Source organism: Habropoda laboriosa, unplaced genomic scaffold, assembly GCF_001263275.1.
Source record: "Habropoda laboriosa isolate 0110345459 unplaced genomic scaffold, ASM126327v1 scaffold26, whole genome shotgun sequence".
NCBI lineage: Eukaryota > Metazoa > Arthropoda > Insecta > Hymenoptera > Apidae > Habropoda > Habropoda laboriosa.
In genome coordinates, this window is record NW_017100131.1 from 279618 (window position 1) to 298413 (window position 18796).

The 18796-nt window shown below is 32.9% G+C and overlaps 1 protein-coding gene across 1 annotated transcript; it reads left to right on the forward strand.

Moving 5' to 3' along the window:
• The first annotated feature begins 9698 nt into the window (after positions 1-9698).
• LOC108573778 (probable cytochrome P450 6a13) lies at positions 9699-17383 on the forward strand. Its single transcript, XM_017936289.1, has 6 exons — positions 9699-10047; positions 10390-10855; positions 12438-13011; positions 14547-14768; positions 16171-16422; positions 17217-17383. The coding sequence occupies exons 2-6, from the start codon at positions 10508-10510 to the stop codon at positions 17381-17383; spliced, it is 1563 nt and encodes a 520-aa protein (XP_017791778.1). The 5' UTR covers positions 9699-10047; positions 10390-10507.
• The last annotated feature ends 1413 nt before the right edge of the window (positions 17384-18796 follow it).

Genomic DNA, 18796 nt, shown 5'->3' on the forward strand with positions numbered 1-18796 from the left:
GCGGCGCACCACGAGATTTTAAAGCAGAAGTCTGACCGTGAAAAATGTGCGATTTTGATCACTTTTTTTTTTAGTAAATTTTCGGTTTCTTTAAGTTCCTTTCATTGAAATATTATTTACCTAGAAATATTACCCTGTTTTTTTTTTTTTTAAGAGGGTAACATTTGCAGTGAAATTTTTAATCCTTGTCAGGCTTTGAGATTATCGTTTAGCAATTAATCTTTCTTCTTTCTGGAAACGGTGATATTAACGGTGAATTATTTTACGTGGATTTTTTATATTTTAATTTTGCAGTAGGAAGATTAAAGAAATTTGACGACACTAGTAGCCAATTTTTGAATGCACGTATCTTAGTTCTTTTTCGGGTATTGCAATATGGATTGGTACGCATTAGTCCTGTTCAGTTCAGTTTCTTGGATTTTGTAAAAATCAAAGGCTACTTTTTGCTACTTTTCTTATAATTTAATTTTTAAGTTTGTAAACAGTCTGCAAACTATCATTGCTTGTCACTTGACTGTTTCAGATTATTTGCGAATTATCTTTGAATTATATACACAATATCTGCGTACAAAAATTAATAAGACAAATTTGAAAAACAAAGTTTAATAGAAAACTTAGATTTGGTATAATCAATAATGGTAGCTCGCAGATTTTTCCACAATGTTTCACTGGCTTCAAACATTACAGTAGTGAACGCAGAACTCATTAGACATTTCAGTATAATATTGATAAAAATCTTTTCGAAAAATGCTATCTAAATACAACAGAACTGTATGTAAGAGTATATTAATGGTATTATATGCCACAAACGGTACACAAAATTTTAATTGAGTGGAAATGAATAGTTGATGTATATTTAAATCATAATTTAATGTATAATTGAAACGACAATTGTAAATAAAATGTTTACAGTAAAACTTCCGAATCTTTGTATTTTTAAATAATTTAAGTTGAACAACTCAGTTTCAGTGTTAAAAATTCAAGATCTACAAGGGAAAGAATTAAATAATTTACAAAGAAATTTCTTCGATAATTTTACCTGTTCTCGATGATCTATATACTTTTAAGATGAAATATAGTTTTTCGTGGTCAGACGGCTGTTTTAAAGCACTGTGCGACGCTGCGCCGTCTGGTATGCAGCCTTTGGGAGCCATCCAGATGCTCGGAAACCCGTCTGACGGTTCGATTGAAATGTTCGAGCGTCATGATTGAATTATTGGTAAGTTTGACTTAAACGGTTTAACATTGTGAAAAACTGACGAATGGGAAAGTGAATGGTACGGAGAAAGAATTGACGATTGAAAGTGTTCGATGAACCAAGGCTTGGAGTACATTATTCTTCAAACTAATTTTCGATGTTCTTCGTTGCCTTTTTTTAAGGTGCTTGCACATATGAAATTACTGATTTATGGTAAAATTGCACATTGTTGTATATGAGGAGTGCAAATTCATTCGGTGCCGTTTTTCACAAATTTCAATATTTATTTATAAAAGATCAGGCACAATTGTAACATTGGAAATAATCTCCGTTATTTTGGATAACCTTTTCCCATTTATCACGTAAGTGACGAATTCCATCTCTGGAAAAATCTGGCAGCTTCGAGTCGATAAATCTTTTTTCGCTTTTATCAAAAGAGGCAGCGAATTTGTTGGCAATTGATTATACGTTCGAAACGTAAAATGTACAAAAACAAATTTGTTGAATTGAAAGTAAAGTTTAGTTTATTGGTTATAGTAACCTTAGCAAAAAATAGATTAGTGAATGTTTACTATCGTTCTATGACCATGATTACATTATGAAAGTTTATTTGATAACTAACAACAAATTACTATTGGATTTATTATCTAATTCCTTTTCATTTCTTTTTTTTTTTTTTTTTTAGTTCCTTTCAAACAATTTACACAAGATGGAAATCAATCTATAAAAGACGAGATATTTATAAATGAGTAACTATGATAGTCTATATGTTGAGTATGATTCATAATATAACATCTTCAGAATATTTACCTAATATTACCAAATTGCTAAATTTGCAGCTTAATAATAGTCTAGCCAAGAAAATGGTTGGTGCAAACGTTTTAAATGTTTAACGTTTAATTTGTTCAAATTAAATTGGTGAATCTTTGTTATTGTTCTACGACCATGATTACATTGTGAGAGTTTATTTGATAAAAATAAAATCCAGATCCAAAATCGTAATCGTTTGCAACGACGTATACTCCTTGAAATAAGCTGTATATCAAAGAATTTACATTTATTCTACAATGTCTTCGTAATAAACTTGTAATTCTCGCCAACTGTTGCGTATTACATTATATAAGCGACATATGCCAGATAATGCAATGTTGAGTAGGATTTTCCCAATAAAGTTTGAAAATATAATTTAACCCTATTTACGGAAATATTAATTTATAATTAAAATATTTCGTGTGAAATATGTACAATATATACGGCTCGTGTATTGACAAAATTGATTTTAAAATGATTGTTGCAAATATAACGTACTTTAACCATTCTAAATACTCTTCTTTTATAATAAATCCCTATTACGATCAAATGTAACAAAATAATCACAGCAGAATATTCAGTATTTTAGTAAAATTATTATTAGTAAAAAGAATTTAATTTTCAAATTTAAATAAATGTACAAGCGAAAACACGCCATTTTAGGAGATTTACAAGGTTCATATACTAGCTCTATTGACAATGTACTACAGTTTTATTCTTAAATTTAGCTTAATTCATTATTGAAAATTTACAGAAATACAATGTCATATAACGACTGAATAAATCTTGAAAGTGTCAAGAAACAAGGTACACGAGAACAAGAGATACTTTCAAGAAATACAGTATTACGCTATTTCTGAAATAAAGTACCTTGGTCCCGAAACACATAGTAAAATTTTACTAATTTGGAACCATTCAATAACAAATCTTGAGAATTTCAATTCAAATGATTAGCCACATCACGGAGAATAGACGAAATACTGTTAAATTATACATTTTTACCTACATCCGATAGGTTAGTACCCATGTAAACAGATACCATGTGTCGGTTATTTACCGACTGTATGTAACACGCTCTATATATATATATATCCTGTGGTACAGACCAATCGTTTTACGAGACTTTTTGTCACACGATCTGAAATACCAACGTCGTCCAAAAATACTGGTTTTGAAGCACACTCTACGCTTAAGAACGGTCATTTTAAGAACTGCATCGCGCAAAACGATCGATTTGGTAGTGTGCACACTGTTACTGTGTTGTCAATACACTATTGGATCCATTCTGATTCATCCTAAGATTCGAAATTTTGTCTCCATTATTTAAAATAACTAACGCCAGGTGTTCTTAATTTCTATTCCTGCCACTAATAGCGCAGTGATATAATATCAATCTCAATCAATACAGTAGGACGATGCTAACGGGGTTCTAGGACCACAGACGAGGTACAAGATAGACCTTACACCTAATGTATTTTTGTGTCCAACTTTCTGAAATACCGATCGTGTAAAAACCAGAATTTTTATAATGCTCTCTACGATATAAAGTGATGAGTTTAAAAATTACGTACAATTCAACTATTAAAGATGGTAAAATCGGCAAATATAAAAAATCGCATATTGCATATAAAGATACATACATATATTGGATTACGTAGGTAGATTTGTTCACGATCTTCTGACGAATGATGAATCATCTACTAATAAACAATTACGTTACTTTCTTATTTGTAATTTCATAGTTACGTTTAATTCCAACCACTACTATTGTTGCAATCTTATTCTATACTGGATCGGTAACGTTGGTAGCGACAAAAATGGTAAGGGTCTTCTCGGCCCCAAAACCTCGGACAAAAAGTCTCATAAGATGCAAAGTCTATCATGTACGTCGTCTGTTCCTGTACCCCGTCTGTGTCTATATGTCGCCTGTGATTCCAGAGCGTCCGTGACGTTGAATAAAATATTTATGTATATCTCATCTGTTATTATAGCAAAAACACAATCGAGTTACACAAGTATCTATTAAAATTCTACCAAAAATTAAAAACAATAAATTATCGATCAATGTTAGTCGATTACCTATTATTGATAAACGGTTACCATGTAAGAAAGAATATTTAATATTAAAAATTCCAAAAAATAGAAATAAAGAAAGTAAATCAAGACTTGTATTTTATTAAATATTTTATAGCATTGTAAATGAAGTTGTACACAGATACATCTTCAGATATAGATTAAACAAACTTATTATACTTATCTTTAACATGTACTTCATAATTTTTATAGAGTAATCAATCATATAAATTTTTAAAGTGCAGATTTTATCTGCATACGTGGACGATAAGCTTATTCATATTCCACATACCCGACACATGTATCATTATTTAGACGAATTTCTACTTGTGAGTAATGAAACATAAATCACAAGCGATTTTAACTTTTACTTTTTATATTTTGTTTCATCATTAATTCTACTTTATTTATATCTTTAAGAAAATATTACAGTACAAATTATTCAATTTTTAAACGCTAATATACACTCGATTTATTAACACTAGAACAATCAAAGTTGAATACAGTATATTTTTCCTTCCGGTATATTTAGGTATACTATATTACAAAGAATTTCTAAATTAGAATAATTAAAGGAAAATAAAATAACATATCTAAATAATTATTTCCTTATTTCAACAAAAATCATCATACACTTGGACAAAAGCATCTTAATAATTTCTGCAATTTAAAATAGGAAATCTGAAATCGGTCATTTTAACAGGTTCGGTTGTTCAATCACTATTTTTAAATCGCTATTACACTCTGTGCGACCTTGTGCGAAATTATGGTAATACAGGTACCTATATACATACATAAAAACGCAAAATTACTATCCTGACCCATACTGAAATATCATTAAGATATTATTTCTTTCGAAACACTTGTAAACGATAATTTACTTATTAACACGTAGATTTATAAAAATGCCTTTCTACCGTATTATACGATATGTAAAACGTATCCTTATATAAAATCACGATGTTAGACTCGATCAAATTGCAGACTTTTTTTTTCATCCAGACCTATAATTTCGTACGATAAATAATACTAAAAGAGGAAGAGTTAGTTACGAAAGAAAAGGATGACGCGTACATTGTGCCAACGAGTTTTGGTTCGCATTGCTTCTATTTTTCTGGTAACCTAGTCTCATATATCATAAGGAGATACATAGAAGGTAGAGAAAGGCACGCGGGAAGAAGTCGAACCAGGTCCCCGTGCTCTACCATCTGTTTTTATCTAAAACCATAGGAAGGAGAGATCAAGCTGACAGTAAAAGTAAGATCTATTTTCATTTGCAGCAGATTGCCGACAGACGCGCGTTCAAAAACGAGACGTAAACCGGTGTTATCTATGCATACAACGTAGTATGTATTACATCCTGGAATTTCATGCATGACTTCAAGCCGCAGGATTAGTCTCTCTCGCAAGAGTTCTGCATACACTACTGTTCATAAGTATTAGGACACCTATGACGTTCGTACAGAAAGTATTATATAATTGAAATTACATTTCTTCCTCGAAATTAGTATATCGTATAAGCCATTCAGAAGCCATAAAATAATTAAACTGCAATTTCTCAAATTCTTCCAATTATAGTATCAAAGCACATGCTTGGTGCATAACTCTTCATAAATAAGAAAAATTTTAAAAACTTAATTTCATGGAAATACTCCTTTTGGCTTCCATTTTGGTTTCCAGCGTTTTTCTCGTAAATGTCAAGATTTATGAGAAAAATAGAAGAGGACAAAGTTTCGTTATTTTTTATACACAATACGATGGCTCGAGTAGATTTTTCAAATTTGCAATGGCTTTCGTGTGACGACGATACCCCGATTTTTTTTTTTACATCAATAGCTACGATTGTTCTGTACTATATGAAAGCAGTTAGCGAGACAAATTTAACGACCTACAACACTGGCGACTCGTGGATTTTACACTTAGCGTACTGTAGTCTTTAATTATTAAATCGACTCGACAATTTTCTTTCGAAACAAAAACAGATGTATTCGTTATTACAACAAAGCAGAAATTATAATATTTCAGCTGCTGCAGCACAGTAGAACGTATTGAGTAGCCGCCACTGACCTACAATAAACTCATTTTCTTATTTTTACGACTAAGGTAGATTGCACGATATTGAAACGTGTTGCGACACAAAAAGCAAGAAAATTTATTTGAACTTATACTTCGTTTAAATTCCCAATTATAATATCTCATCTATTTTCATACATAATGTATAATGGAAGAGCCAAATTAATTAGCAGTGTAAAATGCAAATAGATATTTAGAAGTATTATCGTATGTGCTTGTTGTACTTACGAAATTTTAGGCTAAAAATTTTTTCAGGATTATAATAAATTTGTAATGACTGTTTAGGTTTGCTTTACATTTTCTAAGCGTCATTAATACTTATGAACGGGAGTGTACTTACATATCTGCCATTCTAGTCCATTTCTAATTTATGCTGCTATCTAGCTCATTCATTCATTTTTTAATTATTATTAAAATGAAAACTACAAGGGAAAAAAGATGAGTGAATGTTAGTTTGAGTGAAACGAACTTTAAACATTGAAGAGCTATACTTTACAGTCACGCTTGAAAAATGCATTAATTTAATTTAATTAAAATATTTGTATAATAAAGAAGGTTTCACTTTATCTTTATTTTCAAATTGTTTCTTGTTCAAACTTCAAATAAGTGATATATAATTTCGAAGTGATCGTAATAATTTAACTTATGGTCTAAGGCTAGATCGATTAGTGACTAACAATAAGGTAATATACAACGATTTAAGCTGTTTCAAATTTTCATAATAATGTAGATAATAAGAATAAAAAAGAGATGTACTTCAAATTCGGTTTTCCATCGCAACAAACTAAACACCGAAAGGATTAAAGATGACAGCGTTTGAATCTCAATCCCGAAGTGATTCGAAGTTTTCCAATACTGTGAAAATTCGAATCATTCGAACCTAATTCGATACTTAAAACTCTTGAAAGTCTTGAATCTGGAGGTTTTGTCATTTCCGTAGGTCTTGAAATCTTGGTGAGCATTTAATATCTAACTTGCAAGCATTTAGTATATTTGATATTTTATGACAATGATACTGCTTGGACAAAGTCATTTAAAATACGTGCAAGATATTGAATACTCGACAAGCTTTCAAATCCTGCCAAAAGTTTCAAGACTTTGAAACCTATCAAAGCTTTCAAGATTTATCAAAATTTCCAAGTCTTTCGCCAGTTTGTGTATATTCGAAGCGATTCGAAGTGCTTCAGAACCCATCACTATCTGTGGACTGTATAAATAGAGATTGCACGACTGTAGATTAATTATGCGCGCTTTGTTTTGTGAACACATTTGTGTTATTACGTGAATAGTTCAACTGTAATTTTACTTCTAAGGCAGATTCAATACTGCACGATATTGAGATAACGTTGTGACGACAGAATGAAAATTGTTGCAATATAAAAGGCAAGAAAATATATTTAATCTGTACTTATACGATAATTATGTCTATACACAATGTACAATAGAAGAGCGAAATTAATTAGATAATCTTATTATTATCAACAGTAAAACAAAGTAAGGAAATAAACATTCACAAGCATTAGGACACTTGTTGAATATAAAGCAAACCTAAACAGTCATTAGAAAGTTAGTATGATCCTGAAAGAAATAATTCAGTCTGGGATCTCACAGTGCAACGAGTACATTCGATAAAAATTCAAAATATCTATTTCCACTTAAGATGCCGTCATAAATATAAGATCGCAATAGTGTGTCATCGATTATGTCACACTAAATATTGACACAAAATTCGAGTTTGACGGTTGTCGAAGGTCGCTGAAATTGTAGCCGCTTTCATGTAATATAAAAAGAATTATATCTATATATTTAAAACATTTCGTGGTATTAATATCTATTCAAGCCATCGTATTGTGTATAAAAAATAATTAAACTTTGTCCTCTTCTACTTTCCTCACAAAATTGATGAAATTATACGCATCATAAATATAAATATCTTTTATACCATTGTTTTAAAAAATTCCTCAGCTAAATTCTTATAAGCGTTTAAGTTACATTATTACAACGATTCACTTTATAGTACCAAGTTAATCACGTTGGCTTCTGAAATAAATTATTTTCTATTCAACGAGCATCAAAATTTTTGCCATTTAACGGTGTTAAGCTTAATCATTAAAGAAATTTATTTTAAATATAAAAGGATAAGCACCAAAACAATTGCTTTAGAACTAAAATTTCAAAAAAATTGAAAAACTGGAGTTAACCTCACTTTTTATCTCTTCGCCGAAGAGATATAATTTAAATCGTACAACACTTCTTTCACGAATATAGCAGGTGTTCTAATAATTCATAAAAACCAACGTACCTACATAAAATGACAGAAAATAAAATGAATCGTCGGTGAGCGGAAACTCGTGCGTAAAAACAAGCGTGTAGATCTCCGGGCTAATTATCGAAACAGAGGAAGAGAAAGAGTGGGGGAAAGAGAAGCTGTTGGAGATAAACGAGCGGCTCTCGAGCGGAACACACGAGTTCGTGTCCGAACTCGGACCAGAGCAGGAGCGCAGGATCTCTATAAATGCGTGAGTGCGTGCGTATATGATTTCCAGTCGGTGGGAGTTCAGCCTTTCGGCGAGAACGATACGCGTTGCGTATAGAAGCCGTTCCCTTGTGTCCCCCCACTCCTAACCTCTTTCTCTCTCTCTCTCTCTTCTTCCTTTTTCTATCTTCTTGTTGTCCCCAAACTCACGCAGTGTGCTCGAATCGCATTAACTTCACCGACACTTTGCACGCGTGTACATACTCGACACGTTTCACCACGAGGACGTTACCTTTTGTGTTTACCTGTGACAATCTTTTCAACGTTGTACGCTATATCGTTGCACAAGACGAAGAGAAACATCAAATTAACATAAAGTGATATTACACAATGAGAATATTCTATGACAGAGATGAATGAAACGTAAAGTGTGTCGAAAGGAGTATAGTTTCGTTCGATAGATCGTTTAGAAAAGAAGCCTTTCGAATATCCTCGATCGATAGAAACGTCTTCGCGTTACTCGAGGTATTAGAAAATTATCTCTCCACTTGCTCTATGACTAACAGAGTACCGCAGAGTTGTGCGCGCGAGAATACCAGAAACTTTCACCACTCTCCTTGGAATAATCGCGGTCTGGTAATTGTTGAAATGCAATGGCGCGTTATTTTCACGTTCCAGTGATCGCGCGTGAAAGCGTGACAGGCTCATCATCGTCCTGATTAAACGTGATACAGAAGAAGAGGCGTGTAATTCGTTAACTGGAAAATTGCCGAATAATTAGCGTGGAACGATCGTGGTACGTAAAAATGCAGAAAGAAATCACGTTGAACGTAATCCGCGATTAACGTCTTCGGTGATACGTTCGAACGTGTAAATCTACGGTACTAGTAATCACGTGCTCGCGCGAAACGTCGACGAGTGCACGCATTCATCACTGACATTTCCACCAAGGGGAAACAAGGGAGTGCAAATAGCGTGCCCGTGAGTCAGTCGTGCCGGCAAGTGTACTTCTACTTCTATAAACAGTTCCAAGGATTTGATCGAGGAAATCGAGCTGTGAAATTCGACGCCACCGATACTCTCGCATCAAGCAATCCTTTGTTTTACAATTAACGTTGACCTCGGTGCGATAACGCTGAACCGATATCCGGCGCGCGCGCCAATACCTCACTGTGCCGTTTTGCATTATGTAAAGCTTGTGACGCTAAGAAAAAATAACGAAGAGAAGAATCTTTTGCGGTGGTACGTAATGAATATCGCGTGTGCGCTTCAAGGTTAGAGAAAAAAGGAAATGGAAATGGTGCGTCAATTTTGAAGAAGAGAATAGTAAATCGAAGGATTGTGTATTAAAATTGGGGAAAATGAAGTATGGTGATACATGTATATACAGTTACTCTAAAAAATATTTGGACACTGAGTAAGTTTGACTGGATAACGATGTATCTCGCTTAAATGTAAGAGGATTGCGTCGATGCATTTTTGTTGCGAAGCGAAATTATGTTATAAAAATATTCTTACACTTAGCAAAAGTAAATACTTCTATATTTTATTGTAAATATGAATAATAGGAATGTATGAAATATTTATTTTTGCTAAGTGTCTGAATATTTTTATAACATAGTAATTCGACATTCTTTTTGTGATAAATTTCTATATTTATAATATTTTTGCCTGCGTCGTGCTTAATGTAGTGTTTGAATATTTTTGGGAGTGACTGTGTGTAAGAAATATTATCTACAAATTTTTTTAACTGTAAAAGATACGAGAAAATCTGAAGGAGGACGTGTTGAATGTTATGTACAAATATTGAGACTTACGGAAAAAGAAGAAATTCTGCGAGTATACGATAAATTGAGGGAAATTCTATCGCGTTCAAAATGTGGAATATATTGAAAGAGTTTTTGGAACAGTACTTTCTGCTGGGGCTGTTCGTGGGTATTTTGTACTGCTTTCTCACTTCTACCTACGATTTTTGGGAGAAGCGTGGCGTGCCCTTTCGGAAGCCCACAATACTGTTCGGAAACTTCGCTCCCATGCTATTGTTCCGGAAATCCCTACCGGAAGGTATAATGGAGATGTACGAGTGGTTCAAAGACGACAGGTATTTTGGTGCATTCCGTGTTAGATCGCCAGTGCTGATTTTGCGGGATCCAGACCTCGTCAAGAACATTTGTGTGAAAAATTTTGCTTGCTTCTCGAATCGTGGAATACCGGTGAACTCACAGGTAAAAGAAAAATATTTTTGTACGAGTAGATTAATTTGATTAACGGAGCATGGTATATCTTCAACGTGAAAATATCTTTGACGATAGTCAGTGTCTAATTATTATTTTTTATACTTAGCGTTCATTAGTAGATACATTTTAGATTTTCAATATTTGACAATTTTTTATATTTTGAAGTTGTATTCTATATTGTCGAATTCACAGTTAGTGTCTAATTATTATTTCAAGTTTCCAATATTTTCCGATGTATTATATTTAACAATTGTAATTTACTGTATTTAGCGTTGCTTACTATTCCAGATTTTCAATATCTTACCAGTGTTTATATTACGTTTGTATTTCACATTCTTTTGTTAGTGTACCTTTTTTTGTGTTCAATCTAAATTTGAACCACAGTTAACTAATGATATTTTAGCACACTTTAGTATTTTTTATAATTATGCCAAATAATTCTTCTACATCCTTAAGTTCAAGGGAAAAAGGATGAGAGTCCATTTTTTGCCTATTTTGATATTTGAGTACATGTGGGTGTATTTTTTATTCTAGAATTCATTTTGTACATAGAAATGGGATGAGAGATAAAAGTTCCAAGTTATTGCCATTTAAATAACAACAGTACATGGGGAAAAAGATGAGGGTATCAGTGTTTGTATGAAAGAACGATAGCAGTGTGAGTTGTACAGCGCCTTTTTGCTATGTTAATGCATTTTTCAAGCGTGACTGTAAAATAAGTGTTAATTAATTCAATAATGTCTGGAGAAGTTCGGTATAGCTCTTCGATGTTTAAAGTTCGTTTCACTCAAAATAACATTAAGTGGACACTCATCCTTTTTCCCCCTATACTCTTTAAATGAAAAAAAAAAATAATGGTGAGGAAAATAAAAATTGTTTCTTTTAAGAACTTTGACCCAAAGAAGGAAACAATAAGTAATGATTAAAATCATGTAACTTTATTTGAAATTCGACTATTCCAAATTTTATTGTTTAAAGGTTTCGCTAAAAACTGTAAAAAGAATATTAAATATCTAAATTCAAAAAGTGTGAGAAATTTACGTTGAGAATATATTTCTTCTGTTACTCGATATTCAAGTTGACTGCTCGATCGTTATTTAAACCAAAAATTTATACATGAAAACATTTTACACCATTTTTCATGAAAAAGTAATTTGAATATTTAACTTACAATAACAAGTCACGCTCGTAGTTGCAAATCATAAAAGAAGTATATTTAAAATAAACATGAATTTTGACTCTAACTTCAATGACAATTAATTGTTGCTTCAAGCTTACCGAATGCAAATTACGTATAGTTATTATTTACATTAATTATAAAAAGTATTTTAACTTCTTTTTATTTGACACGATGTCAAAACTGCAGATACCTAAGACAAATATATGTAAAAACAAACAATTCAAAAATGTTAATAACAATTTGAATAAATTTTTTATAGTCACGAAAAAATCTTAAGACAAAGGGTTATACTTGAAAGTGAAAAGAAAAGCGACATACTACATTGCAACGAATTATTCCACAGCGATAAAACAGTTTCGAATTAATAATACATCTCGTTTCACCTACTAGGACCCATTGTCCGCTCACCTGTTCAATCTAGAGGGTAAGAAATGGAAGAGCCTGCGATCGAAACTGACCCCAGCCTTCTCGTCGGGCAAATTGAAAAGGATGTTCTACCTTCTGGTGGAGTGCGGCGAAGAATTTCAAAAATTAATCGACACGTCCTCCGAGACCGATCGGCCATTCGAGATTCGCGAGTTGGCGGCGAAATTTACGATAGACGTCATTGGTAGCTGTGCTTTCGGCATACAAATAAATGCTCTCACCGACGAGGAATCCGAGTTTCACAAGGCGGCGAAAAAGTTCTCCATGCCGAGTTACAAGGCGACCCTTTGGCGGATGCTGAGAACCGCCATGCCGAAATTGTACAAATTTCTCGGGGTTCAGGTGATCGATCCAGGTGTGACAAAATTTTTCAAGGACGTTGTATTGCAGATGATCAACCAGCGCGAGGAACGCGGTATTAAGAGGCACGATTTCATGGACTTGTTAATTGAATTGAAAAATAAAGGTACCCTGGAGAACGAGTCGGGTAACGGGCAGGTCTGTAACGACGAGGACGCAGAGGCAACCGAGGAAATAGGTATGTTAATTAGCTAGACGTGAGAATGAGTGATAGCCGAGGAGGGAAAGCACGGGGACGCTTGTGAAAGCGTGGAAACAGGATAAACTCGGTGTAGCGGGTGTATCGCGACGAGCCCCTATCGTTTATATAGATTAGCTTGTACGAAGATAAATCGTACGCTTTACGAGAAAAATGTTCCCGTTTGGCTTAACATGTGGCCTCGTCGTATGAGTTTGATACTGTCGCGTGCGGTTTCGCTACGACGGAAATTTTTTTTCGGGGCAACTCGAACATCGACAGGTCGTGTTGCGACTTTTTACACAGGTGAACTTGAAAAGATAATCGGAGAAAACGATGTGAAACACGAGGTGGGGAAGTTGTTCGAAGAAAATCAAAGAAAATTATGTCGAGTAAGAAGTGGAACACGGTGAACATTTTCTTTACGTGACTAAGTAAACGAATTTTTGTAAAGGGCAGAAAACAAGAAACGATAAGCGAAACTTAAACGACAAAATTTGTTGAAATTGAGATTATCTACGTTTTCATTTAGATCTTATATTTTTATATTTTGCACGTGAAGTATTGACAAATGGTGGTAGATAAGAGTTACAGCATAGATTTCTGCAACGTAGCTTCAATATTGTATCACTCAAAATAGGATAAATAAACGAGATGACGTTAGATAGAAGCTTGAATACTTGAAAATTATTTGTGAACGCGGTAGTTTCATTTCTCTAATTGGTTTGTATTCCTCTCGAGGAACTTAATTATATCAATGAAAGAAGAACGTTACATAATTGATAAGTACCTTCGGTTCATATACGAGATGTTCATTGCACGCCCCGAACACGATGTACTGCATAACCACAAATGAATCAAGATAAAATTGACAGAAGAGCTTCATTCACGTAGCTGCTTCGCACATCTACATGGAAACGAAATCGTGCGTTGCATTAATGAAGCGCTTCGTTAACGTGTCACAAGAGAGGCATTATCAATTCTTCGTTAAAATCCATATTTAATGCCAGTCGTCATTTCCCATTTCACTTATCTATAAGATACTTAACAAAGCTAGCATTGTTTAAAAAAAGAATGAAAAAAATGCACGGTCGTGCATACATAACACGTATAAGATTAAAACGTTAAAAAATATTAGTCATTATTCCGAATGAACGATCCTACATCTGACATAAATAATGCAAAATTTATTACTCCGACAACACAATTACAAGACTCCGATTTGAAGAAGAAGAAGAAAAGCTGTATTTTAATCTTGAATTCAGATACACGGTATATTATGCTATTTTTTATTCCAGTAAAAATAATCATTATCGTACTCTTTCACGAATGACGTACGCATACATGTTTCTTCGTAATAATTTCACTTGAGCAATACTTGTGACTTTTGAAATTACGATCGGTCTGCTTTCATAAAGTCACGTTCCTATCGTGAGTGTATTGCTACGTCTAATCGCTGGCGAACGATAAAGAGATTTTATTTTTTTTTTTTTTTTGTTGAAAAGCTTTATCGCATAAGGCACCGTTATTTATAGAATTGGACGAGAACAGCATTGCGGCCCAGGCGTTTGTGTTTTTCGCCGCTGGCTACGAAACGTCGTCGAACACCATTGCATTTTGCCTTCACGAGCTCGCGTTGAATGCGGAGATCCAGGAGAAAACTAGACGCGACATAGAGGACGCGATCGACAGCAGAAATGGCAAATTGACTTACGACGGTGTGCAAGACATGAAGTATCTCGATATGGTGATTGCAGGTAAAAATTGATCTTCCACGGGCCAATTTCCCGTAAATTGCATACCTTGAAATGTTCCACGAGTTTTCTTGGAAAAATGATTGCTTCTATGATTGCCGCCGGCTGATGCATACGTGATTCTCGTAATCGTACACTGTCACAGTTTTCCGGAATGATCTTCTGGAATTATTCGTTTCTTCGATAAGTTTTCTCGTAGATGATGTTGCGGATAACGACTCGTATTCAGAAGTTCTTGGAAAATATGTAGAAAAATGAAAGAGAAAGAAGATATTGCATGATTAAATATTTGCTTTCTACAGATGTTAAGAAAATTGCGAATAATATAAAATTAAATAGCTTCTAATAAAATCTATATGTTTACGATATGTACAGCTTTAAGTCTCTATATGTTTAAAATGTGTATAGTTTTATATCTACAAACACGCTTAAAATGTCTAATACTTTTACGATAACTTCAACGACCTATCGCACAAGGTAATTCGAGATTATAAAATCCAGATAAGGAAATATAGTAAAATACGGAATGTTATCACTTTAAATGATAAGTAGAAATTGTTTCTTGTTTCTGACCTTCAATTGCTTTGGATCATAGACCATTAAAAGTTCTTATCCCGCCTACAGTGAGATATAAATAAAATGGTGTTCCATTTAAAGAGACGAAGTTGAACTTGGGATCTGCTTAACGCCTCCACTTAAAAAGCAATTGTTTTCGCCGTGTGATGTTTCACTTCGAATCGAACGATCCTCCTACCTGTTATACGCGAATTAATTTAACTCGTTAAATGTACGATATAAATGCAGCTAATTACGCTAGAAAATGGTCGAATAAAAGTTTCCTTCTTTTCAAAGATTTTTATCAATCTTAAAGTTTTAAAGTTACAGTTACGATAAAATTTCACAGAGTTAGAATTTATCGCAATATTACAGACTGTATCGTGCCCATTTCTAATTCGATGCTTTTAGCAAATCGACAGACAAAACCTTCTTCGTGTTGCCTTCATTTTGAACTCGACAAATATCGGACCACCTTACGTCTGAGCTAGCACCTACATCATCGACTTAAATTACCTTTTAGAGCTTGGTCCTTACCTACCACCCTCACTCCTATAAAAGAAAATCCATATTCCATTTAAATAAAAGTTGTTATTGTAGGTCACTCAGGAACGAAACGAAATAAAGTTGCTTTCTATCTGCGGCTAAAGTTACAGCCTCTTAAAAATCAGATCGTCTAAATAACATACATATACGCTGTAATTAAAAACTAAATTAAAATTAAAATTATATAAAAAGTATATGTAGAAGTTTCAAAATTTACAGCCGTGACATTTTTTTCTAGAACGTATTTTAATATCCCTAATTCTATGAAAGAAATAAATTGTTATTTCAGATTTTATCTTTTTAGAAACACTTCGCAAGTACCCTCCAGCGTCACTGTTATCTCGAAGATGCGAGTACCAATACCAAATACCGGGTAGTAAGGTCGAATTACCAGCAGGCATGCGGGTAATTATACCGATTTACGGGCTTCACCATGATCCAGATTATTATCCAAATCCTGCGACATTCGATCCCGAGAGATTTACGGAAGAGAATAAACAAACCAGGCACCCGTATACGTATCTTCCATTTGGCGAAGGACCACGAAATTGCATAGGTAATGTTTGCTAAGTATATAAGATCGTTCAAGGACAATTGTTCCAGCCCAAATAAAAGATAATACAATGTCAATGACAAAATAAAATGTCAATAAAATTTACGATTTTACAATTTTTTTTACTGGATTACATCATTACTTTATCGTGTCGATAAATGTTATCCAGTAGCTAGAATTCATGTCTCGAAGGTACGAAAGAATTTAATCGGTTACTTTAAATCTGCACTTTTCATTATGTTACAGTATTACTTTGCTATTTCACGTTAATTGTTTTCATCACTTTATAGTTTTTCCTGTTACATTTAAAATTATAGTTTTTACAGCAATTTCAACTAATTTTTTAATATTTTTTCATTCTACTTTCTGATTTTTAATATTTATTTTTTAATAAAAAAATACAAGATTGCTCATAAGAATATGTTTATTCGCCGTCAAAGAAGTTAATTGTTAATATACATTTGTCTCTTGTTCTTTTTGCAATTACTCCAAGTTTCTAAATAAACGTTATTATGCTAACAATTATGCCAACTGACATAAGAACGACGCACGCATTGATAATTTAATTAGCAGAGATTTTTTAAAAGTATAAATAGATACGTCATAATTCTCATGCATTATTGTACCGTGTTAATAAAAGGTATTACAACGTCAGCAAACTCTTAATTCATGTCATTAGCTATGACTCGATAAATCAGAAATTGCAGCTAGTCGTTACCGATGGATAACTTATGGTGCACTGTATCATATAACCTCATACAGATTAAACTGTTATACTAACATGACGTTTGTTTCAGGCATGCGATTCGCACTGTTGCAAATCAAAGTGGGGATAATATCGTTCTTAAGAAAACATCGTGTGGAAGTATGCGAGAAAACAATTATACCGATCAAATTTAGCAGACGAAGCCTCGTGACCACGAGTGAGAAAGGATTCTGGCTGAGGATCGTACAATGTCCTTGAATTTCCAAGTTTTTAACAAAACTAGACAATTTTTCATGTATAAATGTGAAAAACGTTTATGTACTTAAATTACCTCGAAAAAAATATGGATATTAGTAACTATTTTGTTTTCATAACATTAATACTGGTATGGCCAGTAGAACAATTTTAAATGTGAACTTTCTACAATCTTTTCTTCCGTATGTTTTTCTTTTTTACTTTTATATTTCATTGAAATAGATAAACACATTCTGGTTATTTATTTAAAATTATTAATCACTATCATTTTTTACAACAGTTAACGAAATTCAGTGATATTTTAGGTTACCACCAATAATGTATTTCGTTTCTAATACTTACTACACTATAATGCATTATGTTATATTATAATTAATTATGATATTTTATAAGTATAGATGTCGATACAATGCATTAGTAATTAGTCTTTTGAAGAATATACTTTGTTTTATAATATCTTGTAGTATATTGTACTTGTAGTTAACTATTGTTACCTGTCAATGTCGATACAATGCATTAGTAATTAAAGTCTTTTGAAGAATATACTTTATTTTATAATATCTTAATGGATTGTACTTGTAGTTAACTATTGTTACCTAACAAAATGATCCAAGTTGTTATAAGAATAAAATATTTATATTTTTATAAACATTTTAGATATTATGCATCAATAGTTATTATGATGTACTGATCTAATAAATATTGTACAAATAAAAAATATATTTTGAACATTTCCTGTTTATTTTACTTAGAATTATATGTACATACATCTTTAAGCAATTCATAATAGCTTCAATATAGTGTGTTAAAACAATATGTACCCAAATAATCATAATCTATCTTATACCAACTCAATTATTAAAAAAACATGATACAACAATGCTAGGATATTAATAACCTTATAAAAAAAAGTAAAATTACTTATCATAGACCTCTCTCCTTAAAGTGAAAACCATTTGACAATAAAATTATTGCAAACTTGGCGTGCACAATTGCCATTCATATTACTAACACAAAAATGGAATTGTTAACTGTAAGTGATCCTACACATTCTATGAATTAAATCAGCTCTAATCAAATAAGGTTCGCTGTCCAGGTTAAACAGATTAACCATCCAAACAGTCGATACACCGGAAAGAGTTAATGTAACCTAACTGTATATCGTCACCACTTTCAATTACATCCGCACCACAGTGAATCTTTCGTTACATACTATCATTGTATTGATTGTAAGACGTATCGTATATGTACATACGTACCGTACAGTACTTCGTTGCACATACGATAGTTACATTTGTTGTGCCTTCTGCCCGTGCATTGTCTATTGGTGGCAGCAGCTTCAAGTCAGTGCACTCTTCGTTCATAGAGGGATTGTGTATAGACACCTACGTGTGTACAGTAGGTCGTTTGTACACG

Coding starts and splice junctions, on each gene's coding strand:
- LOC108573778 (XM_017936289.1), top strand. CDS start 10,508: ATGTGGAATATATTGAAAGAGTTTTTGGAACAGTACTTTCTGCTGGGG. Junction 10,856..12,437: donor GAATACCGGTGAACTCACAG/GTAAAAGAAAAA, acceptor TTCACCTACTAG/GACCCATTGTCCGCTCACCT. Junction 13,012..14,546: donor AGAGGCAACCGAGGAAATAG/GTATGTTAATTA, acceptor CGTTATTTATAG/AATTGGACGAGAACAGCATT.